This window comes from Ochotona princeps, chromosome 14, assembly GCF_030435755.1.
Source record: "Ochotona princeps isolate mOchPri1 chromosome 14, mOchPri1.hap1, whole genome shotgun sequence".
Taxonomy (NCBI): Eukaryota; Metazoa; Chordata; class Mammalia; order Lagomorpha; family Ochotonidae; genus Ochotona; species Ochotona princeps.
The window spans coordinates 26,065,644-26,092,833 of record NC_080845.1 but is presented as its reverse complement, the minus strand read 5'-3'; the positions used below and the strand labels follow the sequence as shown (position 1 = coordinate 26,092,833).

The following is a 27,190-nucleotide window of genomic DNA, read 5'->3' as shown; positions in this document are numbered from 1 at the left end:
TAGGATTATTGGCCTTCCTGAAGGAGTGGAAAAAGAGTCAGGAATGCAAATGGTGCTCGACGAAATTATACAGGAAAACTTTCAAAACACTTGGAACATGAACCCAGCCCAAATCCAGGACGGTCAGAGGACTCCCAGCAGATATGACCCAAAGCGATCTTCACCCAGACATATGGTGCTCAAGTTCCACTCCAACGAAGACAAAGAAAGAATCCTAAGACAAGTACGAAGCAGAGAAAAGATCACATACCGGGGAAAACCAATCAGGATCACTGCTGACTTCTCTGAAGAGACTTTACAAGCAAGAAGAGAATGGACAAAGATCTTCCAAATCCTGAATCAGAACAACTGTCAACCAAGAATATTGTACCCAGCAAAGATCTCATTCGTATTTGAGAACGAAATCAAATACTTTCACAGCAAAGAGAAATTAGAAGAATATGCCAGCACAAAACCAGCTCTACAAAATCTCCTTAGAAATGCAATAAATCCAGAAAAAAAGGAGGTGAATCATAAGCAAAGATGGCAAACAGGAAGGTCTCCCGACTAAAGTCCACACAAGGAAGGGCAATTACACAGATATCAACACCCACAAAAACAAGCATGGCAGTGCAAAATCACAACCTCTCAATTTTAACTCTTAACACAAATGGCCTGAAATCACCAATCAAAAGGCATAGATTAACAGAATGGATTATCAAACAGCACCCAACTATCTGTTGCCTACAAGAGACACATCTAACCAGAAGAGAGTCTAAGAAGCTGAAAGTGAAAGGTTGGAAACAGATATTTCATGCCAATGGACGAGAAAAAAAGGCTGGGGTAGCTGTCTTAATTTCAGATGATGTGGACTTCAATCTGACACACATCAAAAAGGACAGGGAAGGGCATTATATATTGGTGAAGGAACTGATCCATCAGGAAGTAATTACCATTGTGAACATATATGCACCAAATTCAAACGCACCTAGCTACGTGAAGCAACTACTCACGGACTTAAGGGGAAACATAGATATACACACAATAATAGTGGGCGATCGTAACAACCCACTAAAAACAATAGACAGATCAACAAAACAAAAACTCAACAAAGAAACAACAGAGCTCATACAAACAATAGAACAATTGGACATGATAGATATTTATAGAATTTTTTACCCTAAGGCCACAGATTATACATTTTTTTCAGCAGTGCATGGCACCTTCTCCAGGATCGACCACATGATAGGACACAAAGCAAATCTAAATAACTTCAAAAAGATAGGAATCATACCATGTACCCTCTCAGACCACCACGGAATGAAACTGGAAATCAGCAATTCAAAATGCCCAAGGAAATACAGAAACTCTTGGAGGTTGAACAATATGCTATTGAACGAACAATGGGTCAGGGAAGAAATTAAAGATGAGATAAAAAAATTTATGGAAACCAATGAAAACTCTGACACAACATTCCAAAATTTGTGGGACACTGCCAAAGCAGTGCTATGGGGTAAACTCATCGCAATTGGAGCTCATGTCAAGGCCCAAGAGAGGCGCCAAATACAGGAACTAAACACACACCTCCAGGAATTGGAAAAACAACAGCAGAAGAGCCCCACACACAATAGGAAACAAGAAATCATCAAAACAAGGGAGGAAATCAACCAGATAGAAATAAAAAAAAACCATACACAAAATCAATGAATCAAAAAGCTGGTTTTTTGAGAAGATAAACAAGATAGACACCCCACTGGCCCGACTGACAAAGAAAAAACACGAGAAGGCAAGAATTAACAGCATTAAAGATGAAAAAGGCAACATAACAACAACATTACAACCATTAAGGCCATAATTAGAAATTACTACAAAGCACTGTACTCCAACAAATCAGAAGACCACCAAGAAATGGAAAAGTTCTTAGACTTCTACCACCTGCCAAAACTTAGCCCAGAGGCAACAAACGACCTGAACAAACCCATAACTGAAGCAGAGATTGAATCAGTGATTAAAGACCTCCCAACAAAGAAAAGCCCAGGCCCAGATGGCTTCACTACAGAATTCTACAAAACATTCCGAACCGAACTAACCCCAATCCTCTACAAACTCTTCAAAACAATAGAAAAGGAAGCAACCCTTCCAAACTCATTCTATGAAGCCAACATTACCTTAATCCCAAAACCAGACAGAGAACTAACAGAGAAAGAAAACTACAGACCTATCTCTCTGATGAACATTGATGCTAAGATACTCAACAAAATCCTAGCCAATAGAATTCAAAAAATCATCAGACAGATCATTCATCCGGATCAAGTAGGATTCATCCCTGGAATGCAGGGATGGTTCAACATTCGGAAATCCATCAATGTGATACACCACATCGAAAAACTGAAAAGCAAGAATCACATGATAGTATCAATAGACGCAGAAAAAGCTTTCGACAAAATCCAGCACAACTTCCTGCTAAAGACCCTAACCAAGGTAGGCATAGATGGAAAAATCCACAACATAATTAAAGCCATATATGAAAAACCCAACGCCAGCATCATACTGAATGGAGAAAAACTAGAACCCTTCCCACTGAGATCTGGAACAAGACAGGGATGTCCACTTTCTCCACTACTATTCAACATAGTTCTAGAGGTACTCGCTGAGGCCATAAGACAAGAAAAAGAAATCAAAGGAATCCAAATGGGAAACGAAGAAGTCAAGCTTTCATTATATGCAGATGACATGATACTTTATACGGAAGAGCCAAAAGGTTCAACACAGAGACTACTAGAACTTATACGAGAGTTTGGTAGAGTGGCAGGGTACAAAATTAATGAACAAAAATCAACAGCCATAGTGTATGCTAACAGCCCCAAGATGGAAAAAGATCTAACCAGCAAGATACCATTCAAAATAACAGAGAAAAGTATGAAATATCTGGGAATAAACCTAACCAAAAATGTAGGAGACTTATTTGAAGAAAACTACAAACTACTTAAAAAAGAAATTGAACAAGACCTCAAAAGATGGAGTAACATCCCATGCTCCTGGATAGGTAAAATCAATATCATTAAAATGTCTATATTGCCAAAAGCAATATATACATTCAACGCAATCCCAATCAAATTGCCAAAAACATTCTTCATGGAAGTGGAAACAATGATCCAAAGGTTCATCTGGAAACACAAAAAAGCACGAATAGCTAGAACCATCCTGAAGAACAGGAAGTTAGCAGGGGGAATCACAGTCCCGGACCTCTGGACATACTATAGGGCAGTGGTTATCAAAACAGCCTGGTACTGGCACAAAGATAGAGAGGAAGATCAATGGAGCAGAATTGAAACACCAGAAGGGAACCCACACAGATACAGCCAAATAATCTTTGACAAAAAGACAAACGATAATCCAGGCAAATGGGAAGGTCTCTTCAATAAATGCTGTTGGGACAACTGGTCAATAGCCTGTAGAAACAAAAAGATAGACCCATATTTCTCACCATATACTAAGATCAAATCTAAATGGATAAAAGATCTAAACCTACATCCAGAAACCTTCAAACTTTGGAAGAAAATGTTGGAAATACTCTGCAAGATCTAGGGGTAGGTTCCTACTTCCTAAGAAGGACTCCAAAAGCAGTAGAAATCGAGACCAAAATAAACAAATGGGACCTCATCAAACTAGGAAGCTTCTGCACAGCTAGAGAAACAATCAACAAAGTAAAAAAGCAGCCCATGGTATGGGAGAAGATCTTCGCACACGACATAGGTGATAGAGGACTAATCTCCAGAGTATACAAAGAATTACAAAACAGCCAAAACACCAAAATAAACAAGCCACTCAAGAAATGGGCATGGGAAATGGGCATACATTTCACAAAGGAACAAACCCAAATGGCAAATAAACATATGAAAAAATGCTCAAGCTCCCTGGCAATAAGGGAAATCCAAATTAAAACATCAATGAGATACCACCTAACGCCAGTAAGGGTGGCCCACATGAAAAACACCAACAACACTTGCTGGCGAGGTTGCGGGGAAAAAGGAACCCTACTCCACTGCTGGTGGGGCTGCAGATTAGTACAGCCTCTATGGCAATCAGCATGGAGAATATTCGAACAACTCAAAATCGACATACTGTATGATCCAGCAATAGCACTCCTAGGAATATATCCAGAACAATTGTTTTATGAGAAACCAACATGCACTCCTATGTTCATAGCAGCACAATCAGTAATTGCAAAAACATGGAAACAACCAAAATGCCCATCAGCAGAGGATTAGATAAGAAAGCTATGGTTCATCTACTCCATGGAATACTACTCAGCTATTAAAAAAAGCAAAATGCAGTTCTTTGTGGCCAAATGGGCCAAACTGGAAACCATAATGCTAAGGGAAATGAACCAATCCCAAAAGGTTAGACACCACAGGTTTGCCTTAATTTAAGATGATATGATGTTAAGCATATCATGTTATGTTATGGATATTATGTCATTTGTAGTGTATTAACTAAAATTGAACTGTGAATGGGGGGTCACAGAAAGTGGTTAAGAAATCGCATTTATTTTTGACATGTTGACTGCTCAATACCATGTCAATTAATTCCATAATGATGTTAATTGTTGCAGATGGTATATTAGTGCTTTTATTTGACCGGGAAGATACTCTGCTGACTCTGCCCTCAGACTTGAGAAGGTCTTCCCCATAAGTAGTTGGACTTGTCTGGACTATGGGATGTTGTACTCTATGCTTGGCAAATACTTGCAGGGAGGGAATTTCAACTAAACTTGAACTATGGTTATGCAGCGGGGTGGAGGGACCCACCATGGGCGGAGGGTTTGGGGAGAATCCCAGATTCTATGTAATTACAACACAATGTAATTAATGAATAAATTTAATTAAAAAAAATATACTAATACTCACACAGTCAGACTCAGAATAGCCAAATTGATCACCAGGGAAAAAAAAACAAGCTGAAAGCATTACAATATCCAACTTAAAAACAAAGCTATAATTAAAACAGTATGATTCTGGAATAATAATAATAATAAAGACATAGATGAATGGAAAACAGCCTAGTTTAATCCACACACATAGAACCAATTGATTTTTACCATAAGTGGCAAGCACATATGTTGAAGTTTCAATGAACAGTACTGGCAAAGCTGTGTAAAAGGAAACTAAATCCCTACACATTCCAGCATATAAAAAAATCAACTTGAGGGCCTGGCACCGTGGCCTAGCGGCTAAAGCTTTTGCCTTGAATGCCCGGGATCCCATATGGGTGCCGGTTCTAATCCCAGCAGCCCCACTTCCCATCCAGCTCCCTGCTTGTGGCCTGGGAAAGCAGAAGAGGATGGTCCAAAGCCTTGGGACCCTGCACCTGTGTGGGAGACCTGGAAGAAGCTCCTGGCTCCTGGCTTTGGATCCGCTCAGCTCTGGCCATTGCAGTCGCTTGGGGAGTGAATCATCAAACGGAAGATCTTTCTCTCCGTCTCTCCTCCTCTCTATATAAATATCTGACTTTTCAATAAAAATAAATCTTTTTAAAAAATCAACTTGAGAAATCAAAAGACCTTTTTCTAAGACAAAAATCTTATAAAAAAAAGCACTTGAGGAAATTGGTGTTGGCAATTTTTATAAGACCCCAAAAGTATAGGCAATGAAACTATACAAATTAAATTATACCAAACTCAGAAGCTTCTGTACAAAAAGGAAAGAATCAAGAGTGAAGTTACATCCAATAGAAAACAAATGCAAACTACCTATGTGATCAGTATCCAGAATGTATCAAGAAATTAACAGTCCAGTTCATAAGCAAAGAAGGGCTAAAGTTCTCATAACACAAACGGCCAACAGTTACAGGAAAAAAAATCAATGTTGCTAGCCACAAAAGACACAATGTTCTACGTCATCTGACACAGTAGGTATTATCAAAGACATTTAAAGACATGAATTATTCTCTCAGAAATTCCTGCTCCACCATGTTTACTGCAGTACTGGTCACAACTATACAGTCTCATCAGATAATATACACAATGAAATATTATGCCACCAAACATGAGATCCTATCAGGTACAACAAAATGAATGAAACTAGAGGACATTATGTTCATTGAAAGGCACAGCGCACAAGCACTGCATGTTCTCTCTCATATGTTGGAGCTAAGATAAACACAGATGTTGAATACTAGAAGCTGGAGAGCTGAGTTAGGGGGAGTCTGCACTCATAAAAATATTGGAAGTTGGCTGTGGTTTATGGATTGAAACAAACATAAAATGTTAAAATGAAAAGCTGGCTGTGGCGTATGAAAGCCCTTTGTACAACTCTATAATTATTGTTTTGTAAGTTTAAAACTATACTGAAATAAACAGAAAACCAATAATGGATTGACTAAATTAGTACTTATCACCTAATCATAAACTAATATGCTAATTAAACTTGTTATTTTGAGACCACTAAAAGCATAAATGCTCACAATGTAAAGCACTAGCAATCTGTCTCACAAATTATCTTTATTCCATTGGGAAATACACCAGCATGTTAGGTGATTACCTAAGTAGTGGGGTGGAGACAACTTTGTTGTTTTTCCTTTATTGTCTCTCAGTTTTATTAAAAATGTGCCCTGCATAAGTGATGTATTAAAAGCGTAGAACAAATGTTCATGCCACTTGAAACATGTTACTTTTATGTAAACACAAACACTTTTTATAAGAAATATTAGTTAACACATTTTAATACAGCCATCATTGTCAAATTTTTAAAAAATTACAGAAAAAAAAGACTGATGTGTACTACTTTAAGGAAATGACAAGGCAGAAAACAAAGCCAAATTTCACTTTAAAAAAGTAAAAATGCACAACATAACTTTAAGAAATGACTTTTAATTCCAAAACAGATTAACACCAAATGGACATTATCTTCTGTTATTTCTATTCATGCAATAAAATAGTGAAATATTTTATGTAATTTACAACACTTTTCTAAGTATCTTATCTCACAAAATTCTTTCTTTATACATGTGTAATATGTAATAATTCCACCTTGGATTTAAGCATTTTCTTTCAACTACTTGATGCCCGTGAAGGATATGATCATATCTAAACTTGAAATACCTTATCACTTTTTTTTAAAGATTTGTTTTTATTCAAAAGGCATTTATAACCTCCCAAGTCAACTCCAACGTCCTCTGAAGAAAAAATGTACCATAAATTAATGAGTCTATTTTTTAAGGATACTGGTTCAGCAAATGTAAAAAAAAAAAAAGAGTACTTTTATTTCTTTGTGAACTCATACATGAAAATTTTTTAAAAAGATTGATGCATTCTTATATAGAAAAATGGGATTCAGAGAACAGTTCTAATGGTAAAATAACAGAAGTCAGCAGCTCCTTTGCTTAGGGGGAAAATGCTACCAATGTGTTTATCTTCCACATAAGTCAGTAATTCCAAGTGATTTTCAAATTAGGGGGTAGATTACTTGTACTAAGTTCGTCAAATTTAGATCCATCTTGAACAGGGACATTATAGAAATCAAGAACATCCCTGACTTTGCACATCTGGTGAAGCCTGGAGTTGGGCACTGCATGGCCCAAGTCATCACCCAAGTGTGCCAAGAGACTGAACTTCATGTGACCATCATCCAGAGAGATGTCCTGCCAATTGTTGGGTAGAGATGTGCCAAAAACTTCTTTAACATGACATTCCAAACGACTCTGGAGATCTTCAGGAGGCATGTACTTTCGGCTTCGTAAGGGCGGACACACCAAGACAGGCTCTTTCTTCACCTCTTCTGCTGTCTTCACCTCTTCTACTGGATCCTTCTCTTTTCTGGAATGTCCAGAACAAAACACGTGAACCTTTGCTTTATTATATTCACAAAATCGACAAATATCAGAACAAATTTCACTCATTAATGAAAATCACAAAATAATTTGCATTTATTACTCTTGGAACTGTGGAGAGCAGAAAAGATTGAGACAGGCCCTTGCAACTGGAATGCTTATAGCTGAATGAATAGATACAGACAGAAAATGTATTTTATGGGTCCGGCGCTATAGCGTAGTGGTTAAAGTCCTTGCCTTGCACGCGCCCCGGGATCCCATATGGGCGCCGGCTCCAGTTACGGCAGCCCCACTTCCCATCCAGCTCTCTGCTTGTGGTCTGGGAAAGCAGCTGAGGATGGCCCAAAGCCTTGGGACCCCGCACCTGTGAGGGAGACCTGGAAGAAGCTCCTGGCTCCTGGCTTCGGACTGGCTCAGCTCCAACCACTGCCGCCACTTGGGGAGTGAATCATTGGACGGAAGATCTTCCTCTCTGTCTCTCCTCTCTGCATATCTGACTTTGCAATAAAAATAAATCTTTTTAAAAAAATGTATTTTACATACTAAGCATTTCACAGAATTAGTTATGAAGACAGATAAATCATCATCTCTGCACTCCTAATCCTCCAAAACTCAACCTCACCTGCCTCTCTGATTTCATTTCCGTAGCTGGACTCCACGACCTCTACAAAATGACTCAGTCTGTCCTGCACACAGTCCTGTTTTCATGATACCATGCCAGTTCAGGTTATATTCTTTCTGAATGTCTATTTCACCTTTACCTCCTGAATTTTTTCTTATTTTTCAAGTCCTGCAACAAAACAATTCCAAGTTTTAACTTATTTCCTCAGCCAAGCTTTACTCTACATTCCATCGATCTCAGCACTTTATGTTGCTATCAGAGTGTATCATATCCTACCTTAGTTATAATTTTATTTATATTCTAACTTTTGTTAACAGATCAGGTTTATTATCCTCAAAACTGCAATGCTTTGGATTGCATAAATTTTTCTAGGGGAGCCAGTCCTTCACGCTAATTCGCAGCAGTCTAATCTCCATCAGTAGGACTCTTGTCTTCAGTGCTATCAAAACAAACTGTCCACGTTCCCAGGGGTTAACATTCTGAGAATCACTCTAAGCTCCTGAACACAGAAACCCATTTTAATGATTTATGGGGTTCTTGAAAAACATATTGATTAATTGCGTGAATAGCTACTATTGAGTATATGGGCTAACATGAAATAATTTGCTGACATCGTAGAAGTGATTAATAAAAGATTTATTCATGAATCCAACAGATATCAATGTCATGTTCTTCATCTCCCTGGCCTCTAGAACCATAACTCAAATAAAATGCTAATCTTTATAAATTCATGCAATTGTGTGCAATTCATATAAATGGATTAAACATCTTAATTAAAAGAGTGGCTGAATGGATCAAAACTCAATCATATGTTATCTAGAAGAAACTCAGTGTAGACACAATGATGTTGTTTGAGCATGAAGGGAAGGAAAGACAGTCCATACAAATGATAACCAAAAGCAGCACCGAAACTATAAGAAAGACTCAAATAAATAAATAAAATCAGAAAGGAAAGAAAAAACATTACAATAGATACCTCAAAAATAAAAATCATAAGGGACCATTATATACTCACAAATCAAAAATTACCACAGTATTGGATCAATTCCTGGAGAAATGTTATCTACCAAGACCGAGAATAAAGAAGGAACTGACAGCCTAATACCAACGACAAATAAGATGGAAGAGGTAGTCAAAAACCTCCCAATAAAGAAAAGCCCCGGATTACATGAAAACATGAGCTAAGCCTACCAAATATTACTATTACGATTAATACTAATCTTTGTTAAATGTCATAAAAAAAAAACGGGAAACATTTGCAAAATTTATTTATGAGGCCAGCATCACTTTCATACCAAGTCCAGACAGAAACACCACAAGAAAACCAAAGGTAAATATTTCTACTGAATAGACGCAAAATTCTTCAAATAAAACACTGGTAAACCAAATTCCTACTGCACATCACAAAGATTTCACAGTATGACCAAGTAGGATTCAGCCCTTGAATGCCATATTGGTTCATCACAGGCAAATCAATAAATGTAATACACTACATTAACAAAATGAAGTTAAAACTCCATGAGTAATAGCTATAGAATACAAATTTTGACAACATTCAATACCCAATCACGATACAAAAAGATGGAAATAGGTACAGAAGACTTAAATATTCCAAAGACTTGATAAAACAGAACTGTAAAAACTATAAAATAAATACAGCAAATCTGCAGGATGCAAAAATCAGAAAAAAAATCAAGATTTCTCTACACTAACAATATACACAAAAAGAAAAGAGTTTCATTTCTTCTCATTACACCTTCATGTTAACAAGCACAATGAGCAGTGACAGTGGATGGCTCAGGCGACTTGGGATCCACATATGGAGAAGCAGCGGAGTCAGCGGAATGGAGCAGTGAGCCCGAGTTAGGGCTACAAACACCACGGTGGAAGCATGGCACAGGAGCCCAGGAAGGACAGAAAACGAAGGACCAGGCAACATTCTCCTCAGAAATAGGAAAGATGATGATACAAAAGCTCATCTAGAAACAAGAGACCACGAATAAAAATCAAGCTGGAGGAATTACTATTCCAGACCTCAAGACATTACTACAGGGCAGTGGTAATCAGAACAGTCTGGTACTGGCACAGAAATAAAGATGGTCAATGGAACAGAATAGAAACCCCAGCAGGGAGCACACACATGTCCATCCACCTAATCTTTGATAACAGAACTGAAAATAAAAATTTCAGTCATGAGGGTTCTAGAACTCTAATGCACAGAATAGCGACCACGTTAACAGTACTGCATTGTAGACTTGAAATTTGCTAAGGGAAATCCAGGAGTTCTCACTACAACAAAGAGAGATGGACATAATTAGCCTAATTGTATTAATCAGCTCACTATGTCAAGCACCACATTTTATATTCAAACATAATGAATAATACCAATCTCAGTAATCTTGCACTAGCATGGTTTTCTTCACAATTTACCATATCCTGAAATTATATTGTACAACTATCCGCTTTTTTCTCCACGAGAAAACACGCTGTATGAACAAAAATGTTCGTAACAAAAATGTATCTTAGTGCCATCTGGAACACAGCCTGGCACACAGCAGACACTCTGAAACTGTTGTTGAGTGAACGGGTATCACAAATACTAACAAGGGGGTTAGGAACTTTGGGAAACAACAAATATTAATGAAAGAAAGGAAAACACGAGCTGACAAAAGTATGGACCCATGAATAATTTTTGTTTGAACTCCAAGAGAGCATCAATTGTTCCTGGAGATCTCTACCCAAGTGCTGATGCTTTCAACACTAGGATGATTTAACTCAGGGCCCAGTGTGATGGAGCAGTAGCTGAATCTTCAACTTACATGTGCCAGGATCCCATGTGGGCACCAGTCCGTGCCCCAGTTGCTCCTCTTGCCATCCAGCTCCCTGTCTGTGGCCTGGGAAAGCAGCAGAGGATGCCCCAAAGCCTGTACCCACATGGGAGACCTGGAAGAGGCTTGTAGCTACTGGCTTCTGATCAGCTCAGCTCCGGCCACTGAGGTCTGTTGGGGAGTGAATTAGCAGACGGGGGGGGGGGGGGGGGTCTTTCTGTATCTCCTTCTCTCTGTAAATCTGCCTTTCAGCAAGAATAAATATATCTTACCCCCTCCCAAATTTTTTTTAACTTCAACTTCACGTGGTACAGTGAGGAAAAACAGTACTTAGGTCATCAGGAGACAGGCTACCTGAATTGGTGTCTGTGCCATGAACGAACTTGCTGTGCCATGAACTTGAGTTTGTGAAAACGCATTTCCCTCCTGCTGACCTCAGTCCTGCTGGCTGTCAACAAGGACACTCGGGCATTGGGAAGGGTCTTCATTTCCGCTCCCCATGCCACTTGTCCACTCCAGAAGTGTGGCTACAGAAACGCGCTGGCCAGTGAGTCCACCAGCGAAGGCTGCCCCTCACGGCGGGGCCCATCCAAGGAGTCGACCCCACCCCCACCCCGCACTCGGCGACTCACACGTGGGCCAAACTGTCGGCTTGATCAAGACCGAGGAAGGGGGAAGAAAAAGCGTACGTTTTTCACTGTGAGAGGCTGAAACTGAAACCGAGAGGGAGACCTACTGGGCCCCCCACCAGAGAGCTGCGCCGCTCCTTGTGACCCCCGTCCTTCACGCGGGTCCTCGCGCAGGCTCGGGACCAGGGGTGGGTCACAAGAAAGCCATCCTGAACTCGTCTATTCGTCCTCCTGTTATTCTTCTCTTCCCAAAATGCGGCCCACCCGACCTTCAGCTTTACCTGGACGGAGACCAAAACTCTCTACGCGTCACCCTCAAGACTCTCCACGTCAAACATCTTCGGCTTGCACCGGAGACACACACGCCCGCCATCTTCCAGAAGAGCTGCGGGCCTGCGCTCACGCCCTCCGCCGGCAGCGGCGCGCCAGGGCCAGCCAATCGCGCGTACGCTTAGTGGCGACTCTCCCCTTCTCGTGCACGCCGGGAAATGTAGTCTTGTGGCCATTGCCAGGGGAGGCTGGTCCGCACGCTCCTGGCGCATGACGGAACTTGTAGTTTGGGGGGGCGTCCGGAGAAGGTTCCGGGTGACGCCTTCTGGTCCGGGGGCGGACGGTCAGAGCGCCGCTTGGGCTGCGAGGAGGAGAAACTGGCCGCTGGGAGGAGGCGCGAAAGAGGGCCCGAGAGGCTGCGCGTTCACGCAGGGCTTGCGGTTCAAGCCTGGGACGCAACTAGGGACTATGTCTGATATGCTTTGAGGGTCGTGACCGCTCGCGTGCTAAGGCAGGATCTGGGTGGACACAGCCGAGAAACCTCGTCTTCATCTGGGCCTCACTGAGCGCCGCAAGGCAGGCCCCACCGGAGCTCTTTTCTGAGCCGCCGACCCAGTTCCTACTCTTGTCTCTGGCGGGAGATGGCCTCCCCAAGACCCCCTCCGGAGCCTAAGGTAAGTGGTCTCTGGGGATCCCCGTTGTCTCGCCGCCCCCCGGAGCTAGGCCGCACCGCCGCCCCCACCTCCAGCCTCCTGACCCGGCTTCTTGCAGGGCCGCCGCGAAGCTAGGAGCTCCCTCCGTAGTTCTCCACGAGGTGCGATTCGCGAACCAACTGCCCGTCGGCTCCTGTTTCCCAAGAGCGACTTAGTGAGTGGGCTGGAGAAGATTAGTAATGCTCCAGGCTGGCTCATTTGTGAGTTACCCCCAGGTGAGGCATCATTTTTGACCTTCCCTGTGTCTTCTGCGCCTGGCACGGAGCCTGGACCCAAGCAAGGTAAAACGCTTAGAGAAGCTCAAGGAATTGAATTGGATCACATGCCAGTGCGAATAGAGAATTGGAGCAGGGCAATGAGGTAAGGGAAGCTTGGAGAGGCCAGGGGCCCTTTACCAAAATGAAAATGTCATGGTGTCGTTATTAAGCCAGAGAAGCCTTATCATTAACTCCCTCACTTTTCGAATAAGTAGCCCTCCACTTGCTGGTAGCATGGCCTGAGATACCCTTACAGTCGGTTCCCAACATTGGATGGCATCTGGTAGTGTTACCACGTGCCTCATAGTCTGATAAATGATTGCTTCTGCTCTTTTCAGTGGTAGAGCTGGCCTTGAGACCACAGGAACTGACGGCAGAAATCGTACTATTTCAGGGGTTGCTGACATTTGAGGATGTGGCTGTGTTTTTTACCCAGGAGGAGTGGGATTATCTGGACCCAGCTCAGAGAAGTCTGTATAAAGATGTCATGATGGAGAATTACGGAAACCTGGTTTCACTGGGTAAGAATCTGCTATTCCTCTTACAATATCTAACCAGGTACTAAAAACTTACAATATCTTACAAGGTACTAAGATTCAGACCCAGAATTCTTAGGCCAGTACCCAAAGTGTTTTGCCCCCAATTGCTGATCCAGACCTTTCAGCCCTTAAGTAGTTCCATGACTTTGAGCCTTAGCTTCCAGAATGAGCCAGAAGCAAGTCTCTCCAACTCCCTGTCTTCAGAATCTCCCTCCCATATTGCTGTACTTCCCTCGTGGCTTATCCTCCCACCGCTTTCCTCCCACCGTCATTCACTCTGCCTTCTAGAGCCCCTGTCCCCCTTCACAGAATGTTCCCTACCAGTCCTGCCTTACGTGGAACCTGGCACTTTGCCCAGGACACATTTCTTCTGGCAGACCTTTGTGTGGGGGCTGCTTGTTCCTGCGCTTCTCACTGCTGTCATATGGCTGGAAGGGAGAAGTTACTGTTCTCCTAGCATCCCACCACTACTCCCAAGGCATTAAGCTTTCCACCTGCAATCAAAATCTCTCCTCCTCACCAGTCTTGCTCGACCCACTCAAATCCCTTTTCATGACCTGTCAACATTTTGTCTGGTCCTTCACACATATTGTCACATATCTTACAGTCTTCTCCACTTTAACCCACGCTGCTGGTGATCTAGCTAGGACTTGAGCCTCAGTGGAACTCAACCAATTGACTTTAGGGCTGTATTTTATAAAACAACTCAGAGCACTGATAAATGCTGTTTATGGACTGTAATTAGAAAAAGGTGACCAAAACCAGACAATTTTTTATGCCTCAACCAAATGGACTACAGTTTGCCTGTCACTCACTCCTACTCATTGCAACATGTATCTAGCCATCCTTAATGAGTTTTCTCATTACAAATCTGTTGTTTTCACCAGTGTATCAGTTCTAAACTTTTACTTCCTTGTTTAATCATTTTGCCACCTTGATGTTATGCTCTACCTGTCGTAATACAGACTTGCTTCCTTATCTGTGTTACTAAGCACAGTAGGGAAAACTGTCTAGCCATAAAGACTAATATCCTTCTGTATGCATGGTTTTTTTCCTTGCATTTTTATCGGTTTTTATATTTCGGTGGTTTTTTGTTCTTAATATGCTCACTCTCCTATTGGTTTTAGTGATTTTTCCAGAAACATTAGGAGTTTTTGTGGGGACCTCAGTTATAAGTGGTCCCATCTCATCTTATGTTTTGCGGAGAAAATGGAAGCCACTAAGCCTGAACGCAGCATCTCTGCCCTGGTCGGCACACTTGTTCGTATCTTCTCTCTTCTCCAGAACTTTCCATCATTCATCGTGTTTTGTTCCCCTTTACAGCCTCAGTCTATAGTGCTTCTCCCTTCATAACTTTTTCTTGTTAATAGATATATTCATGATTATTTCATTTGGGCATAAGAATGAAAAAGCCCTCTTTTGACCAGTCTTCCTCTTATTGCTCTTAGTAACTTGGTACTTGTTCTCTTCATAGCCCAGTGTATGTAAGAGTAGTAAAAGTGTTCTGTTCCTCTTTACCTGCGATGGTGTTTAAACTCCTTTGTCTCTCCTCTAAACTCACTTTAAATTGTTTCACAGTGATCCATATGAGCTCACCATCAAAAGCAACAGGCTTTTTTCCCAGTATCATGATCTTTTCTTTGAAAAGATCACATATTAACTCAGACCTGACAAGTCTCAAAGTAATCAAAATTTAAAAACCCTTCTCATCTGAATTAAACACTCCTTCCTGTGTGCTACCTTACGTGTGTTTCATTGTTGAATTGATCGTGTTATGCTATGAATTTGTCATGATGCTATGATCTTTATATCTTATTTCTCTAATCACAGTGCTCATTATAAGAATGGAAACTACATATTTTTATTTGATTTCTCCAGCACTTAGCACAGAGTCAGCTCTATAATCTTACTTGTTAACTCCCTAAAATTCCTCATAACTTAATTTTTTTAAAATCTTAATTTCTCAATTAACCTATTATGGCTTCTGTTTAGATGTCTTAGCTTATTATTTCCTGTATACAACTTGAATCTTAAGCCATGTCTTCTGTTGACTTTTTTAATGCCATGATGTCTCTGAATCAATGTATTCATATTTATGGTATCCTGGATGATAGAATCAATCAGCTACCCAGCCTTGCCTGCACCTGATTCTGTAGCATCTGATTACCCTGTGGACAAAGGTGTGACTGTGAGCTGTCTATCATTTTGCATTTTTACGCTTTATTCTTTACTGCAACCTCAGTACAGCTTTCTGCCATTATTTCTCTTCCTACTATCTTGTCATCTCCTCAAAGACCACCACCCACTCCAACCCCTTGATTAGTGCCCTTTTGATAAAAGGTCATTCTTTCTCTCCTTTTCCACTTCAGTGTTCTCTTATCCTTCGTTTGAGTGCTCTTCCTAACGCGATTCTGTTTGGCTTTATCATTTTGCCTGCTCTTTCCTGTTTTTCCTTTCCATGTTGTTTTTCTTTAACAGGTATCTTAGCCACATTGGTGATGCCTTGATTTGCTGACATCTTCAGTTTTAATCAGTCTTTTTAGTCTACTTGAGTCACAGTGAACTAAAGGTTGCTACAACTACAAGTTTTTTTTTTTTAACTTTGTAGTCTCTTTTCAGTTTTTTGTTCAGTTATTCATTTATTTGACAGTTAATTAACCATTGAATTCCCCTCCCCATTCTCCCATTCTGTTAATTAGGAAACCTGTTCATTTTATTCTCTGATGGATACTAACATTAACAACTATGACCATTGCCGATTTTTATAATTAAGGTTTTATTGAAACATGGATATGCCCAGTCTTTTACGTTTTATCTATGATTACTTTCATATACAATGAAAGTAGTGAGTAGCAGGTGGAATAGAGGTTATAACGGCTCACAAAGAGAAAAATGTCTACTGTTTGATCCTTCCCCGAGAAAGCATGCCAGCTCCTATTCTGTCCTAAAGTTAATTCATCATTATCTTGCATTCTCTCTTTCTTGCCAATTTTCATATTACTAAAACTATTTGATTAAAGATTATTACAATCAATTCAAGCTAGCTTATGCCAAACTTAAAGGAAATTATTCTAGAGGCATAAGGATGTCTTTCAGGACATAGGAACATTACTAAAACTACACATCAGAAATCAAATCAATCCAGGAAGTTGGGAGTTATTCTGTTGGTGGTTAGTCCACGCTGCTGTGACAATATGCTATAGCATGGGTGACCAATAACAGTTATCTCTCGGTTCTGGAAGGTGGGAAAGTCCACATCAAGGCACTAGTAGATTCAGTTCCTGGAGAGGGCACACTCTCTGGCAGGTAGTTAGTTCTCCCATGATCCAGAGAATGTGTGCTCTTATCTTTTGCCTGCATTTATATGGATATTAATCCCTTCTTCGAGTCTACCTTCAAGATCTCGTCTAAACCTATTTCTGAACAGAAGACTTCACCACTAGATACCATCACATTGGAGATTAAGATTTCCAACATATGAAGTTGGGAGTCCTTAAGATTCTTTTTGCTTTGTTTCTTTTCCCATGGAAGACAAGTCTCTCCTGCTTACATTTGTTTCTGTGGTCTCAGATTGTGAGTTGGTAAGTGAAAAAAAAATTTTAAGATTGACTTATTTTGATTGGAAAGGCAGATTTGCAGAGAAAAAGAGATACAGAGAAAGATCTTTTGTCCACTGGTTCACTCCCCAAGGGGCTGCAGCAGCTGGAGCTGAGCCGATCTGAAGCCAGGAGCTTCTTCCAGGTCTCCCATGTGGAAGCAGGGACCCAAGGCCTTGGGCCGTCCTCTAACTGCTTTCCACAAGCAGAGAGCTGGAAGGAAAGTGGAGCAGCAGTTACATGAACTGGCGCCCATATGGGATCCTAGTACTTGCAAGGCAAGGATTTAGCCACTGAGCCATTGCGCTGGGTTGTGTAAGTTAAAAAAATTGTAACCACGTTCAGATTAATAACTATTTCAGTTTTACTTCACATTCCTGGAGAGAGTCGGCTATCTAGTGTAGCTAAATTGGCTATTACCACAGCATGGGAAAATGACATACAAGGATGACATGCAAATGTAATGACCAGAAAATAAGGCTAGCAAGCTCAAATCTAATGGATAGTCATCTCAAGGCTACTGTATGTGGGAACCCATACTCCTCTGTGTGTCACAAACCTATTGACTACTTTCTTTTTATGACTGTCAGTTTCACTTACTTTAACAAAGTACTGTATTTCATATCTGATAAGATAATTAATTCTGTAGTATTCTTTTTCAGGATATACTTAAATTGGTTGTATAATTCCAATTGAAATTAAAATCTTATTAAGATTTATTTATTTTTATTAGAAGACAGATTTACGAAGTGAAGAGATAGAAAGATCTTCTATCTGCTTTCACTTCCCAGATGGCCTCAATGGCTGGAGCTGAGCTGATCCAAAACCAGGAACTTCTTCCAGGTCTCCCATGTGAGTGCAGGGGCCCAAAGATGTGAGCCATCCCCTAATGCTTTCCCAGGCACAAGCAGGTTGCTGGATGGGAAGTGGAGCAACCAGTGTATAAGCCAGTGCCCATACGGGTTGTGGAGCTTATAGGTGGAGGATTAGCCTAGTAAGCTATGTGCTGGCCCTGAAATCCAAATTTATTGAGTGTTTCTTTGTGATTCGTGTGATTTTAATTGGAATGCAATTAGTTGCACAGAATTTTTGAAAGATTTGAGATTCTTATAACATCGAGTATGATTGTTTAATTGACTCTGTTTATCCTTTTGTCTTTTAAAAAATTTTTAAGATTATTTTATGCCTTTTATACATTTCTTGTGTTTCTAGGTTTTTAAGTTTGTTATTACGATTGTAGAAAGCATATTCACTTATCTTTAAAAATTACTAAACAGGTTTCTTGGCAATAACAGCCAGTTTTTAAATCTTGATTGTTGCAATTATATTTTCATTTGAATGTTTTAAGAGTTTTAGGTAGACATTTGTTTTGCAAGTAATGATAATGCTATCTTAATCCCTTTAAATAAAACCCCTAGGACAATATCCACTGAATAAACTGTATTTCAAAGAGACTTTGCCTTCTCACAGAGAATTTTTTGTAAAATGTACTTAGTATAAATATTAGAAAGGCAAAAGAAGAATGTTATTCATCGATTGATTAGCTCCCCAAATGACAAAAGCAGCCATAGTTAGGCCAGGGTAGAGCCAGGAGCCAAGATCTCCATCCAGCTTTTTCACATGCTTGGCAGGATTCAAGTATTTGAACCATCTGCCTCCCAGGGACATCATTAGGAAGCTGAATTCAAAGCACAGAATAACTGGGACTGAAACCAGTCACTCCAGTATGTGATGCAGAAGTCCCATGTGGCTTAACCACTGTGCCACAGTGCTCTTCCCAGGAACTTATAATGCAATGGAGGATACAAAGACATATAGTTTAAAAGTGCAGTACAATAACCATAATGAAGCTATGAGTGGATGACAGATTGAAAAACAGAATACCTGAACCTGTCTAGTGGACGCAGCAGAGGCTTTATTGAGGAACTATATATGACTTTGAACTGAATCTTAAGAGAATCGAGATGCCCAGATATACAATTCTGGGGCACACTTAATAAATGAAATACACAAAGGTATGACATGAAAAGACTGATACATGCGGTTTACCTATATAAAGTACAATAGTATAAGTGAGAATGTGAAAAATCCTGAATATAATACAGGGCTTTGGTATGATCTTGAAGACGATGTAGTGCTGCTAAATCTGTAAGTGATGAAATGAGTAGAATTCCACTTTTTTTAAAGATCTAATTTATTTATTTATATCTAAAAGGTAGAATTACAGAGAGAGAGAGAGATCTTCCATCTGCTGGTTCACTCACCAAATGGCCTTACTGGCCAGAGCTGAGCTAATCTGATGCAAGGAGCTTCCTCTGGTCTCCCATGTGGGGCAGGGGCCCATGGGCTTGATCCATTATCCACTGCTTTCATAGGTGCACAAGCAGGGAACTGAATTGGAAGTGGAGCAACAAGGATATGAACCTGTGCCCGTATGGAATGCCAGCACCAAAGGTGGAAGCTTAGCCTACTGTGCCACAACACTGGCCCCAGAATTCCATTTTTTAAACATGAGACCAGTAAGGCAGAGGTAATGTGAGGACAGCCCAAAGACCAAGGCACCAAAAAATTATTAAATGGCTTATGTGACTGAGGGTTAAAAGAAAGCAGATGCTGAAAAGGAATCTGTGATTGGGATGTTTAACAATAAGAAATGGGGAGAAGTCTGGAATTGTTTTCTTCCTTAAGATCTTTTTTTTGTAAAAGGTGGTGAGACTTAGATGTGGGGAATGATATGAGAACAGATAATGATCATATTGTTTGTAAGACCGTTTTGTGCTATCTAAATGGAGATGTCCAGAGGATGTAGATAGAGAATAAGTAATTTTGTCAACCTGGATAACAGTTATATAAGATGATCAACAAAGGAAGAGAAATAAATGAAGTACATGTATTAGATATGGCCTAAGAAATAAAATGTGGTAGCATAGAAACTAAGAACATGTAATATAAAGAAATGGATATGATAAACAGTGTCAGATGCTACTGAGTAAAGACTGAAAAATGCCCATTGTGTTGTTTGAAAGTCATTGATTTGATGAGAAGTTTCCCTAGGTGCTGGAAATGGAAACCAGATTTCATAGTTGCTTGCAGGAGAGATTTAACTGGAAAAGGTTGGGCATGGAAAACCACCTTGTGAGTTGCCAAAAAGCTTGATATATTTTCTCTCCCTCTCTCTTAAGATTATTTTTTTTTTATTGGAAAGTCAGATTTACAGAGAGAAGCAGAGAGAGAAAGATCTTCCATTCCCTAGTTCACAAATAGCTGCAATGGCTGGAGCTGAGCCTATCTATAACTAGAAGCCAGGAGCCTGTTCTGGGTGTCTCACATGGGTGTGGGGTCCCAAGGCTTTGAACCATCCTCTCCTGCTTTCTCAGACCATAAGCAGAGAGCTGAATGGGAAGTGGAACAGCCAGGACATAAGCAAACACCTATGTGGGATTGGTTGGCAGATTAGCCTGTTGAGCCACTGTGCTGGCCCCACAAATCTTGATTTTTCATTAAAAGAAAGATTTCAGGTTCAAGACAGAGTTGGAAATACTCCAACTTGTGTGATGGTAGAAAGTTGTCAGTGGAGAATATAGATTAATGAAAGAATAGTGATAATTGGACAACAGTAGTAATTGCCCAGAGAAGAGTGGGATCAAGAAGCAGTAGGATTGGCTTTGGATAGGAATGGGAAATGTGTTTAAGTATTTTATATATATTATACTAAGACATTAATAAAAGCAAAGTTAGAGGGAAAGACATCTTCAGCTTGATTGTTCATTCCCCAAATGCCTGCAAGAGTCAGGGCTGGCACAGGCCGAAGTCAGGAGCCTGGGATTGCATCTGGATCTCCTCTGTGGATGGTAGGAGCCCAAGTGTTTGGGCCATCTTGTACTGCTTTTCCCCCAGTTAAGCTCTATTGAAGTGGAGCAGACAAGACTTGATCTGGTGCTAATATGGTTTAACCGACTGTGCCACAACACCAGCCTCTGTTGTGTGTAATTTTACAATTAAAGAGCAGAGAATCAGGAGAGTTTGTTTCATCCTTTTTCATTGTGTGAATGAAAGTAGTTCATTGAAAATGATTTTGAAAGGGGAGATTGAAGGCGAAATAAGCAGAAATAAAGCTGCTAGTAGTTTCTTAAAGGGCATAATGGAAGTTTTTGTTTGGTGGCTTTTGGGAGAATTAATAATGATGACTGGTTCCAAGTAAGTGAAGACAGAATTCAAAGATGATCCATAGTTAGAAAACTAGAAAATTATAAAAAAGGATATATGAAAAAATAAACTTACTTAGGGTCATAGATAAATTTGATAATATATTTTGAAGTTGGATTCTGTAAAAATTAGAAAGAATTGAAAAATTGGGGAAGGACTCAGAGTCAGGCTTAAGGAAACTACCTACCACTCTTTATACCATACACCATTATACTGTCTTCTCTTTAATACAAGAAACATGGGGCAGATACAAAGGCTCAACTGGCTGAACTTCAACCTTGTAGCACCTAGGCACCAGTTTATGTGCCAGCTGGTTCACTTCAGTCCAGGTTCCTGCTTCGTCCCAGAAGCTCCTGGCTTGGGATTGGCTCAGTTCTGGCCATTGTGGCCATTTGGGTGGAAGATCTTTCTCTCTGCTTCTGCTCTCTATAAATCTGCCTTTTCAATAAAAATAAATTAATATTTTTTATAAATTACATGAAACATTCATTTCTCAGAAATCACACAGTCAGTTACAAAAGCTGGTGAGCTTCAGGTCTTCTGTCTCTAGAGGGTTGAGAATCATTTGTTAAAATCTTTTAAGAATGTGGTATCATTTGTGGTAAGTGAAGTCGTAAGTTACCATAGACCAATGCGCCCGATCTCGTCTGATCTCGGAAGTTACCATAGACTGCTATAGTCTTTTATTACCTATTCTATTAATTTTGGCCATGTTCCTTTATGCTCAATTCTCTGTGTCATAGATTCCATATCACTTCAGCCTTTTTTGTTTACAACTATTTTGTGATTTCATATAGAAGCTGCTTTTTACTTAATATATTCTCTATCATTATTTTCTTTTCCCGTTTTTACTTAATACCATACGGTTGGGGGCTGCCTGTCTTGTTTCTGAATCCTGGCTTATTACATATACTCTTGCAGTGGGTAATGCATAAATTTTTATTAATGAATTGTTGCATGCCTGTCTTTCATCCTTCCTGACATCCTTTTTGTATGTTCCTTTATGTCAGTTCCTTGATCTGTTCACATTCCAATAATACTTTTCTTAACCTAAGTTTTTTGAATCTGTATTCCTCCCATGTTACTTTGTTTTCTGAGGTACTAGCTAATCCCATCACTACCTGCTTGCTTGCCCATGTTATATAATTCGATATTGTTTTATGAACCCTTCTTCACAACTCTGCTTTCTCCTACTGACTCATTCTCTTCCTATGATTACTCTTCATACTCTACTCTAAAAAATTTCATTGTATCCAGTAACAAATACCAAATATTATTTACATACTTATACTCCTTGTCATGTACTTTATAAATGGCTTGTATGTGTGAACTGTTGTAATCTACACAACAATAGTATGAAATAGTAAAACATTTTATACATAGTTTATTTATTTATTTATTACTAATTTTTTGAGTACTGCTTTTTGGGGTTTTTTTGTTTTGTTTTGTAATTTCTTCTTGCCACCAAAGAGTTAGGCTGGTGTCTATATTTGTTTGTTGTTTCAGATGTTTTAAACAAAGGTGATGAGGAGCCAACTATCAAACAAGAAATTGAAGAAATTGAGGAAGAAGTGGAACCACAGGGTGTAATAGTTAGGAGAATCAAAAGTGAAATTGACCAGGATCCTATGGGGAAAGAAACCTTTGAACTGGTTGGTAGGTTAGATAAACAGAGAGGGATATTCTTGTGGGAAATACCAAGGGAATCTCTGACCCAGGAATCGAGAATGTTCAGGAGCAACACTAACATCATCCGGAAAAGACCAAACTCAGAAGAGAAATGCCACAGGTGTGAAGAATGTGGAAAAGGTTTTGTCCGCAAGGCCCATTTCATTCAGCATCAAAGGGTCCATACCGGTGAGAAACCTTTTCAATGCAATGAATGTGGGAAAAGTTTCAGTCGCAGTTCATTTGTTATTGAACATCAGAGAATTCACACTGGAGAAAGGCCCTATGAGTGTAATTACTGTGGAAAAACATTTAGTGTAAGTTCGACTCTTATTAGACATCAAAGAATCCACACTGGAGAAAGACCTTATCAGTGTAATCAGTGTAAGCAAAGCTTTAGCCAGAGAAGGAGCCTTGTTAAGCATCAAAGGATTCATACAGGTGAGAAGCCCCATAAATGTAATGACTGTGGGAAAGCTTTCAGCTGGAAGTCACACCTTATTGAACATCAAAGAACTCATACTGGTGAGAAACCCTATCACTGTACCAAATGCAAGAAAAGCTTTAGTAGAAATTCACTGCTTGTTGAACATCAGAGAATTCACACTGGGGAACGACCCCATAAATGTGGTGAATGTGGGAAAGCCTTTAGATTAAGTACATACCTTATACAACACCAAAAAATCCACACGGGTGAAAAGCCTTTTCTTTGTATTGAATGTGGAAAAAGCTTCAGTCGGAGCTCATTCCTTATTGAGCATCAGAGGATCCATACTGGTGAACGACCTTACCAGTGCAAAGAATGTGGAAAAAGCTTTAGTCAGCTTTGTAATCTAACTCGTCATCAGAGAATTCACACAGGGGACAAACCTCATAAATGTGAGGAATGTGGAAAAGCCTTTAGTAGGAGCTCAGGTCTTATTCAACATCAGAGAATCCATACCAGGGAGAAGACTTACCAATATAATGAAACTAAGGACAGTTTTGATCCAAATTGCAGTCTTGTTATACAACAGGAGGTTTATCCTAAGGAAAAATCTTACAAATGTGATGAATGTGGGAAGACTTTTAGTGTAAGTGCTCATCTTGTGCAACATCAAAGAATCCACACTGGAGAAAAGCCCTATCTGTGTACTGTTTGTGGGAAAAGCTTCAGTCGGAGCTCATTTCTTATTGAACATCAGAGGATCCACACTGGTGAGAGACCCTATCTGTGCAGACAGTGTGGCAAAAGCTTCAGTCAACTTTGTAATCTTATTCGACATCAGGGTGTTCACACGGGTAATAAACCCCATAAATGTGACGAATGTGGGAAGGCCTTTAGTCGGAACTCAGGTCTAATTCAGCATCAGAGAATACACACAGGAGAGAAACCTTATAAATGTGAGAAGTGTGACAAAAGTTTCAGTCAGCAGCGCAGCCTAGTCAATCATCAGAAGATCCATGCTGAAGTGAAATCACAAGAAATCCATGAATGTGATGCTTGTGGTGAAGCCTTCAATTGCCAGCTTTCTCTTATTCAGCATCAAAAATTGCACACTGCATGGATGCAGTAAGTGCTGAAAAATATGTCAGCTCAATTTCATGTGAAACTAGCTATCCTAGCTACCCAGGTGCAGTTTTGGTATAAATCAGATGTAGTGATGAAGCAGATTCTCTTTGAACTCAGACAAATGGTTTCTAAGGTTTCTGTGAATAATGGATAACTGTTTATGAGCGGTTAACTTCTATTGCTCCTTGTTTTAATGGTCATAAAGACCTGGAAACTGAAACATCTGGCTTGTGTTTTGTTTTCTTAATGAATCTTTCAGTAGAGAGATTAAACCCAGATGCAGAGCATGGAAGAGTTGCTCTGAAGGACAAAGTCAGATCACTACAAGGGAACTAGTAGCAGCAGATACTAGAAAACAGAATATTGATTTAAATGGTCTTACAACTATATCATGTGGCGGTCCTTTTAGTTCTGTAATATGTTTGGCTTTGCATGCCAAAGTCCAGTCATTAAGTAGTTGTCAAGGAAGCAAAGCCCAGATGTTTTTGAAACCAGTTTGCAGTTTTTGTCTCTTTAAGAAAGCTAATTATTTGGCTTCTAAGTTGATGAAAGGTAGTTCCCAGATCTATGAAATAAATGTAACTTTAAAGATCACGTGAGTGATTAACGAATTTAGCAAAGGTGTTACCAAGGACCCTTGGGGAGTGCCTTTTTCCCTTTGAGATTGGCCCAAAACGATGGAGGGAAGATACTGTGTGCCCTCTCATCTGGGAAAGATATTTGTAGTCCTATATGAATAAGCTTACTCCTTTACAACTAGAAGCATGTGAAAGTGTACATATTTGGAAAGGGCCTAGAGTCTATGCTAGGAAGCTGAGATATTTTGATATTGCTTTGGTTTTAATGGTAACTAGGTTTTGCATGCAATTTAAAAATCTTTACTTCTGATTCTCGGTCTTCCCATAATGGTTATTATAAACCTATTAATCTGTTTTAATCATTAAAGTTGGTTTTGTTTTTTGCTCTGTGTGGAAGTTATTTGTTTCCTTAGTGTAGAATCAATCCTGTCGAATACATTACTGGGTTTTTTGTTTGGTTGGTTGGTTGGTTGTTACAATCAAGAATTTGAAGAAACTTGCTCTCATTTGTTCTACCTACAACCAGTTATTCTCTTCTAGAGTACTTCAATTGAAATTTAGTTGAAATTTGCTTTTGTTTTTTTGTTTGTTTGTTTTGTTTTGTTTTGTTTTCGTTTCAAAGTGTATAATTCCAAATAGCTGGAACTTTGTAATTTTAACTTCCTAGAAGTTGTAATAAATTGTCTCCATTTCTCTTATACCTCAGCCATTTTAAAATTCACCTCCTGCACACTTTAGTTTTTCCCATCTCTGAATATCATGTGTGTTTGCATGCATGCATAAAAGTATACTTCGTGTATTGCCTTATTCAAATTAGGTATTTGGTTACCGTACATTTAACGTTTCAAAGATTCCAAAGAAAGTACACAAAAGGCCACATCTGATTCCTGAATAAAATATTGCCCTGTATCTTCCCACGCTTATTTATGCTGGTGGGTCCCAGAATAGAGTCTCAACTTAGGAGATTTTTAAACATGTTCTCAGTATAAATGTGCAAAATGTGTGTTTATGCTACACACATTGAAAACACTTTTTTTTATTAATCTTTTGTTAGGATTCCAATATTTCATGCATAGTTTTGCTTAGCAGGAGACCCAAAAATCGGTTAGTTCAGTTTGAGGTCATAGAGATGCAAGATAGTTCTACTAGAATTACATTACATTTACCATCCCTGAGTGATAACTCTAGTAGCATATATATATATATATATATATATATATATATATATATATATATGGTGTCAAGGACACCACATAATCACATACGTAATGATTCATTGCTTATAAACATAGTCCCCCAGAAGTTACCTTTTTAACAGCAGATTGGATGTTCATTTTCTCAAGAAAACAATACAGAAATGTGGAGAGCTTGAGAAGAAGATGAAAGTTTTTTCAAGAGGATGTGATTTTATATATTTTTTTGAATTATGTGGTAGAGGATGTGATTCTTAAGACGAAAGCGAAAGATAAGTCTCAGGAAAGATAATGAAGACTTTAAAAAGGAATTGTGAGAGAACCAGAGTGAGCTTCTGGTTGTTCATGAATTTGGAATGTAGCAAGAGCAAGGTTACTCTCAACAGTGGACCAAGAGGGCTGTCAGGAGATAACTCTTGCCTAAATTTCTATGGCAGTATTTTCCTTGTGTTTGAATATGTATTAAGTGTGTATTAAAGGGACGCATTTGGAATATACAGCTGTGGATTTTTCACAACAAAGCATGTAATCAATACTTTGGTTAAGCTAATACCTGAGATGCCAGCATCTCCTATAATAGAGCCTGTTTGAGTCCAGGCTACCTCATGTCCAGCTCCCTGCAAAGCACCTTGTAAAGCAGTGGAAGATGGTCCAAGTAGGTGGGTCCCTGATATGTGGGATCCCTTGATGGAGTTCAGGGTTTTGATTTCAGTCTGAGCTGCTTGAGTGA

General features: G+C 39.6%; 2 protein-coding genes across 11 annotated transcripts; one reads left to right on the top strand and one right to left on the bottom strand.

Moving 5' to 3' along the window:
* Positions 1-6,949: 6,949 nt before the first annotated feature.
* Positions 6,950-12,446, bottom strand: MRPL50 (mitochondrial ribosomal protein L50). Of its 2 annotated transcripts, none has more exons than XM_058672466.1 (2): positions 12,170-12,413; positions 6,950-7,795 (listed from the first exon to the last, which is right to left on the bottom strand). In XM_058672466.1, exons 1-2 carry the CDS (start codon positions 12,259-12,261, stop codon positions 7,405-7,407), a joined length of 483 nt encoding a protein of 160 aa, XP_058528449.1. In that variant the 5' UTR covers positions 12,262-12,413; the 3' UTR covers positions 6,950-7,404. The 2 variants fall into 2 exon arrangements, 1 of the variants encoding a protein (XP_058528449.1); XR_009246618.1 differs by having other exon boundaries at positions 7,659-7,795; positions 11,892-12,446.
* Positions 12,447-12,547: 101 nt separating this feature from the next.
* On the top strand, positions 12,548-25,656 carry ZNF189 (zinc finger protein 189). Of its 9 annotated transcripts, none has more exons than XM_058672503.1 (4): positions 12,548-12,832; positions 13,087-13,231; positions 13,565-13,649; positions 22,976-25,656. In XM_058672503.1, the coding sequence occupies exons 3-4, from the start codon at positions 13,616-13,618 to the stop codon at positions 24,691-24,693; spliced, it is 1,752 nt and encodes a 583-aa protein (XP_058528486.1). In that variant the 5' UTR covers positions 12,548-12,832; positions 13,087-13,231; positions 13,565-13,615; the 3' UTR covers positions 24,694-25,656. The 9 variants fall into 9 exon arrangements, with proteins under 9 accessions (XP_058528486.1, XP_058528484.1, XP_058528483.1 ...); XM_058672501.1 differs by lacking the exon at positions 13,087-13,231 and adding an exon at positions 12,930-13,086 and having other exon boundaries at positions 13,568-13,649; XM_058672500.1 differs by lacking the exon at positions 13,087-13,231 and adding an exon at positions 12,930-13,086.
* Positions 25,657-27,190: the final 1,534 nt, after the last annotated feature.

Coding starts and splice junctions, on each gene's coding strand:
- MRPL50 (XM_058672466.1), bottom strand. CDS start 12,261: ATGGCGGGCGTGTGTGTCTCCGGTGCAAGCCGAAGATGTTTGACGTGG. Junction 7,796..12,169: donor GAGTTTTGGTCTCCGTCCAG/GTAAAGCTGAAG, acceptor TGGACATTCCAG/AAAAGAGAAGGATCCAGTAG.
- ZNF189 (XM_058672498.1), top strand. CDS start 13,051: ATGCTCCAGGCTGGCTCATTTGTGAGTTACCCCCAG. Junction 13,087..13,522: donor CATTTGTGAGTTACCCCCAG/GTGAGGCATCAT, acceptor GTACTATTTCAG/GGGTTGCTGACATTTGAGGA. Junction 13,650..22,975: donor CGGAAACCTGGTTTCACTGG/GTAAGAATCTGC, acceptor TTGTTGTTTCAG/ATGTTTTAAACAAAGGTGAT.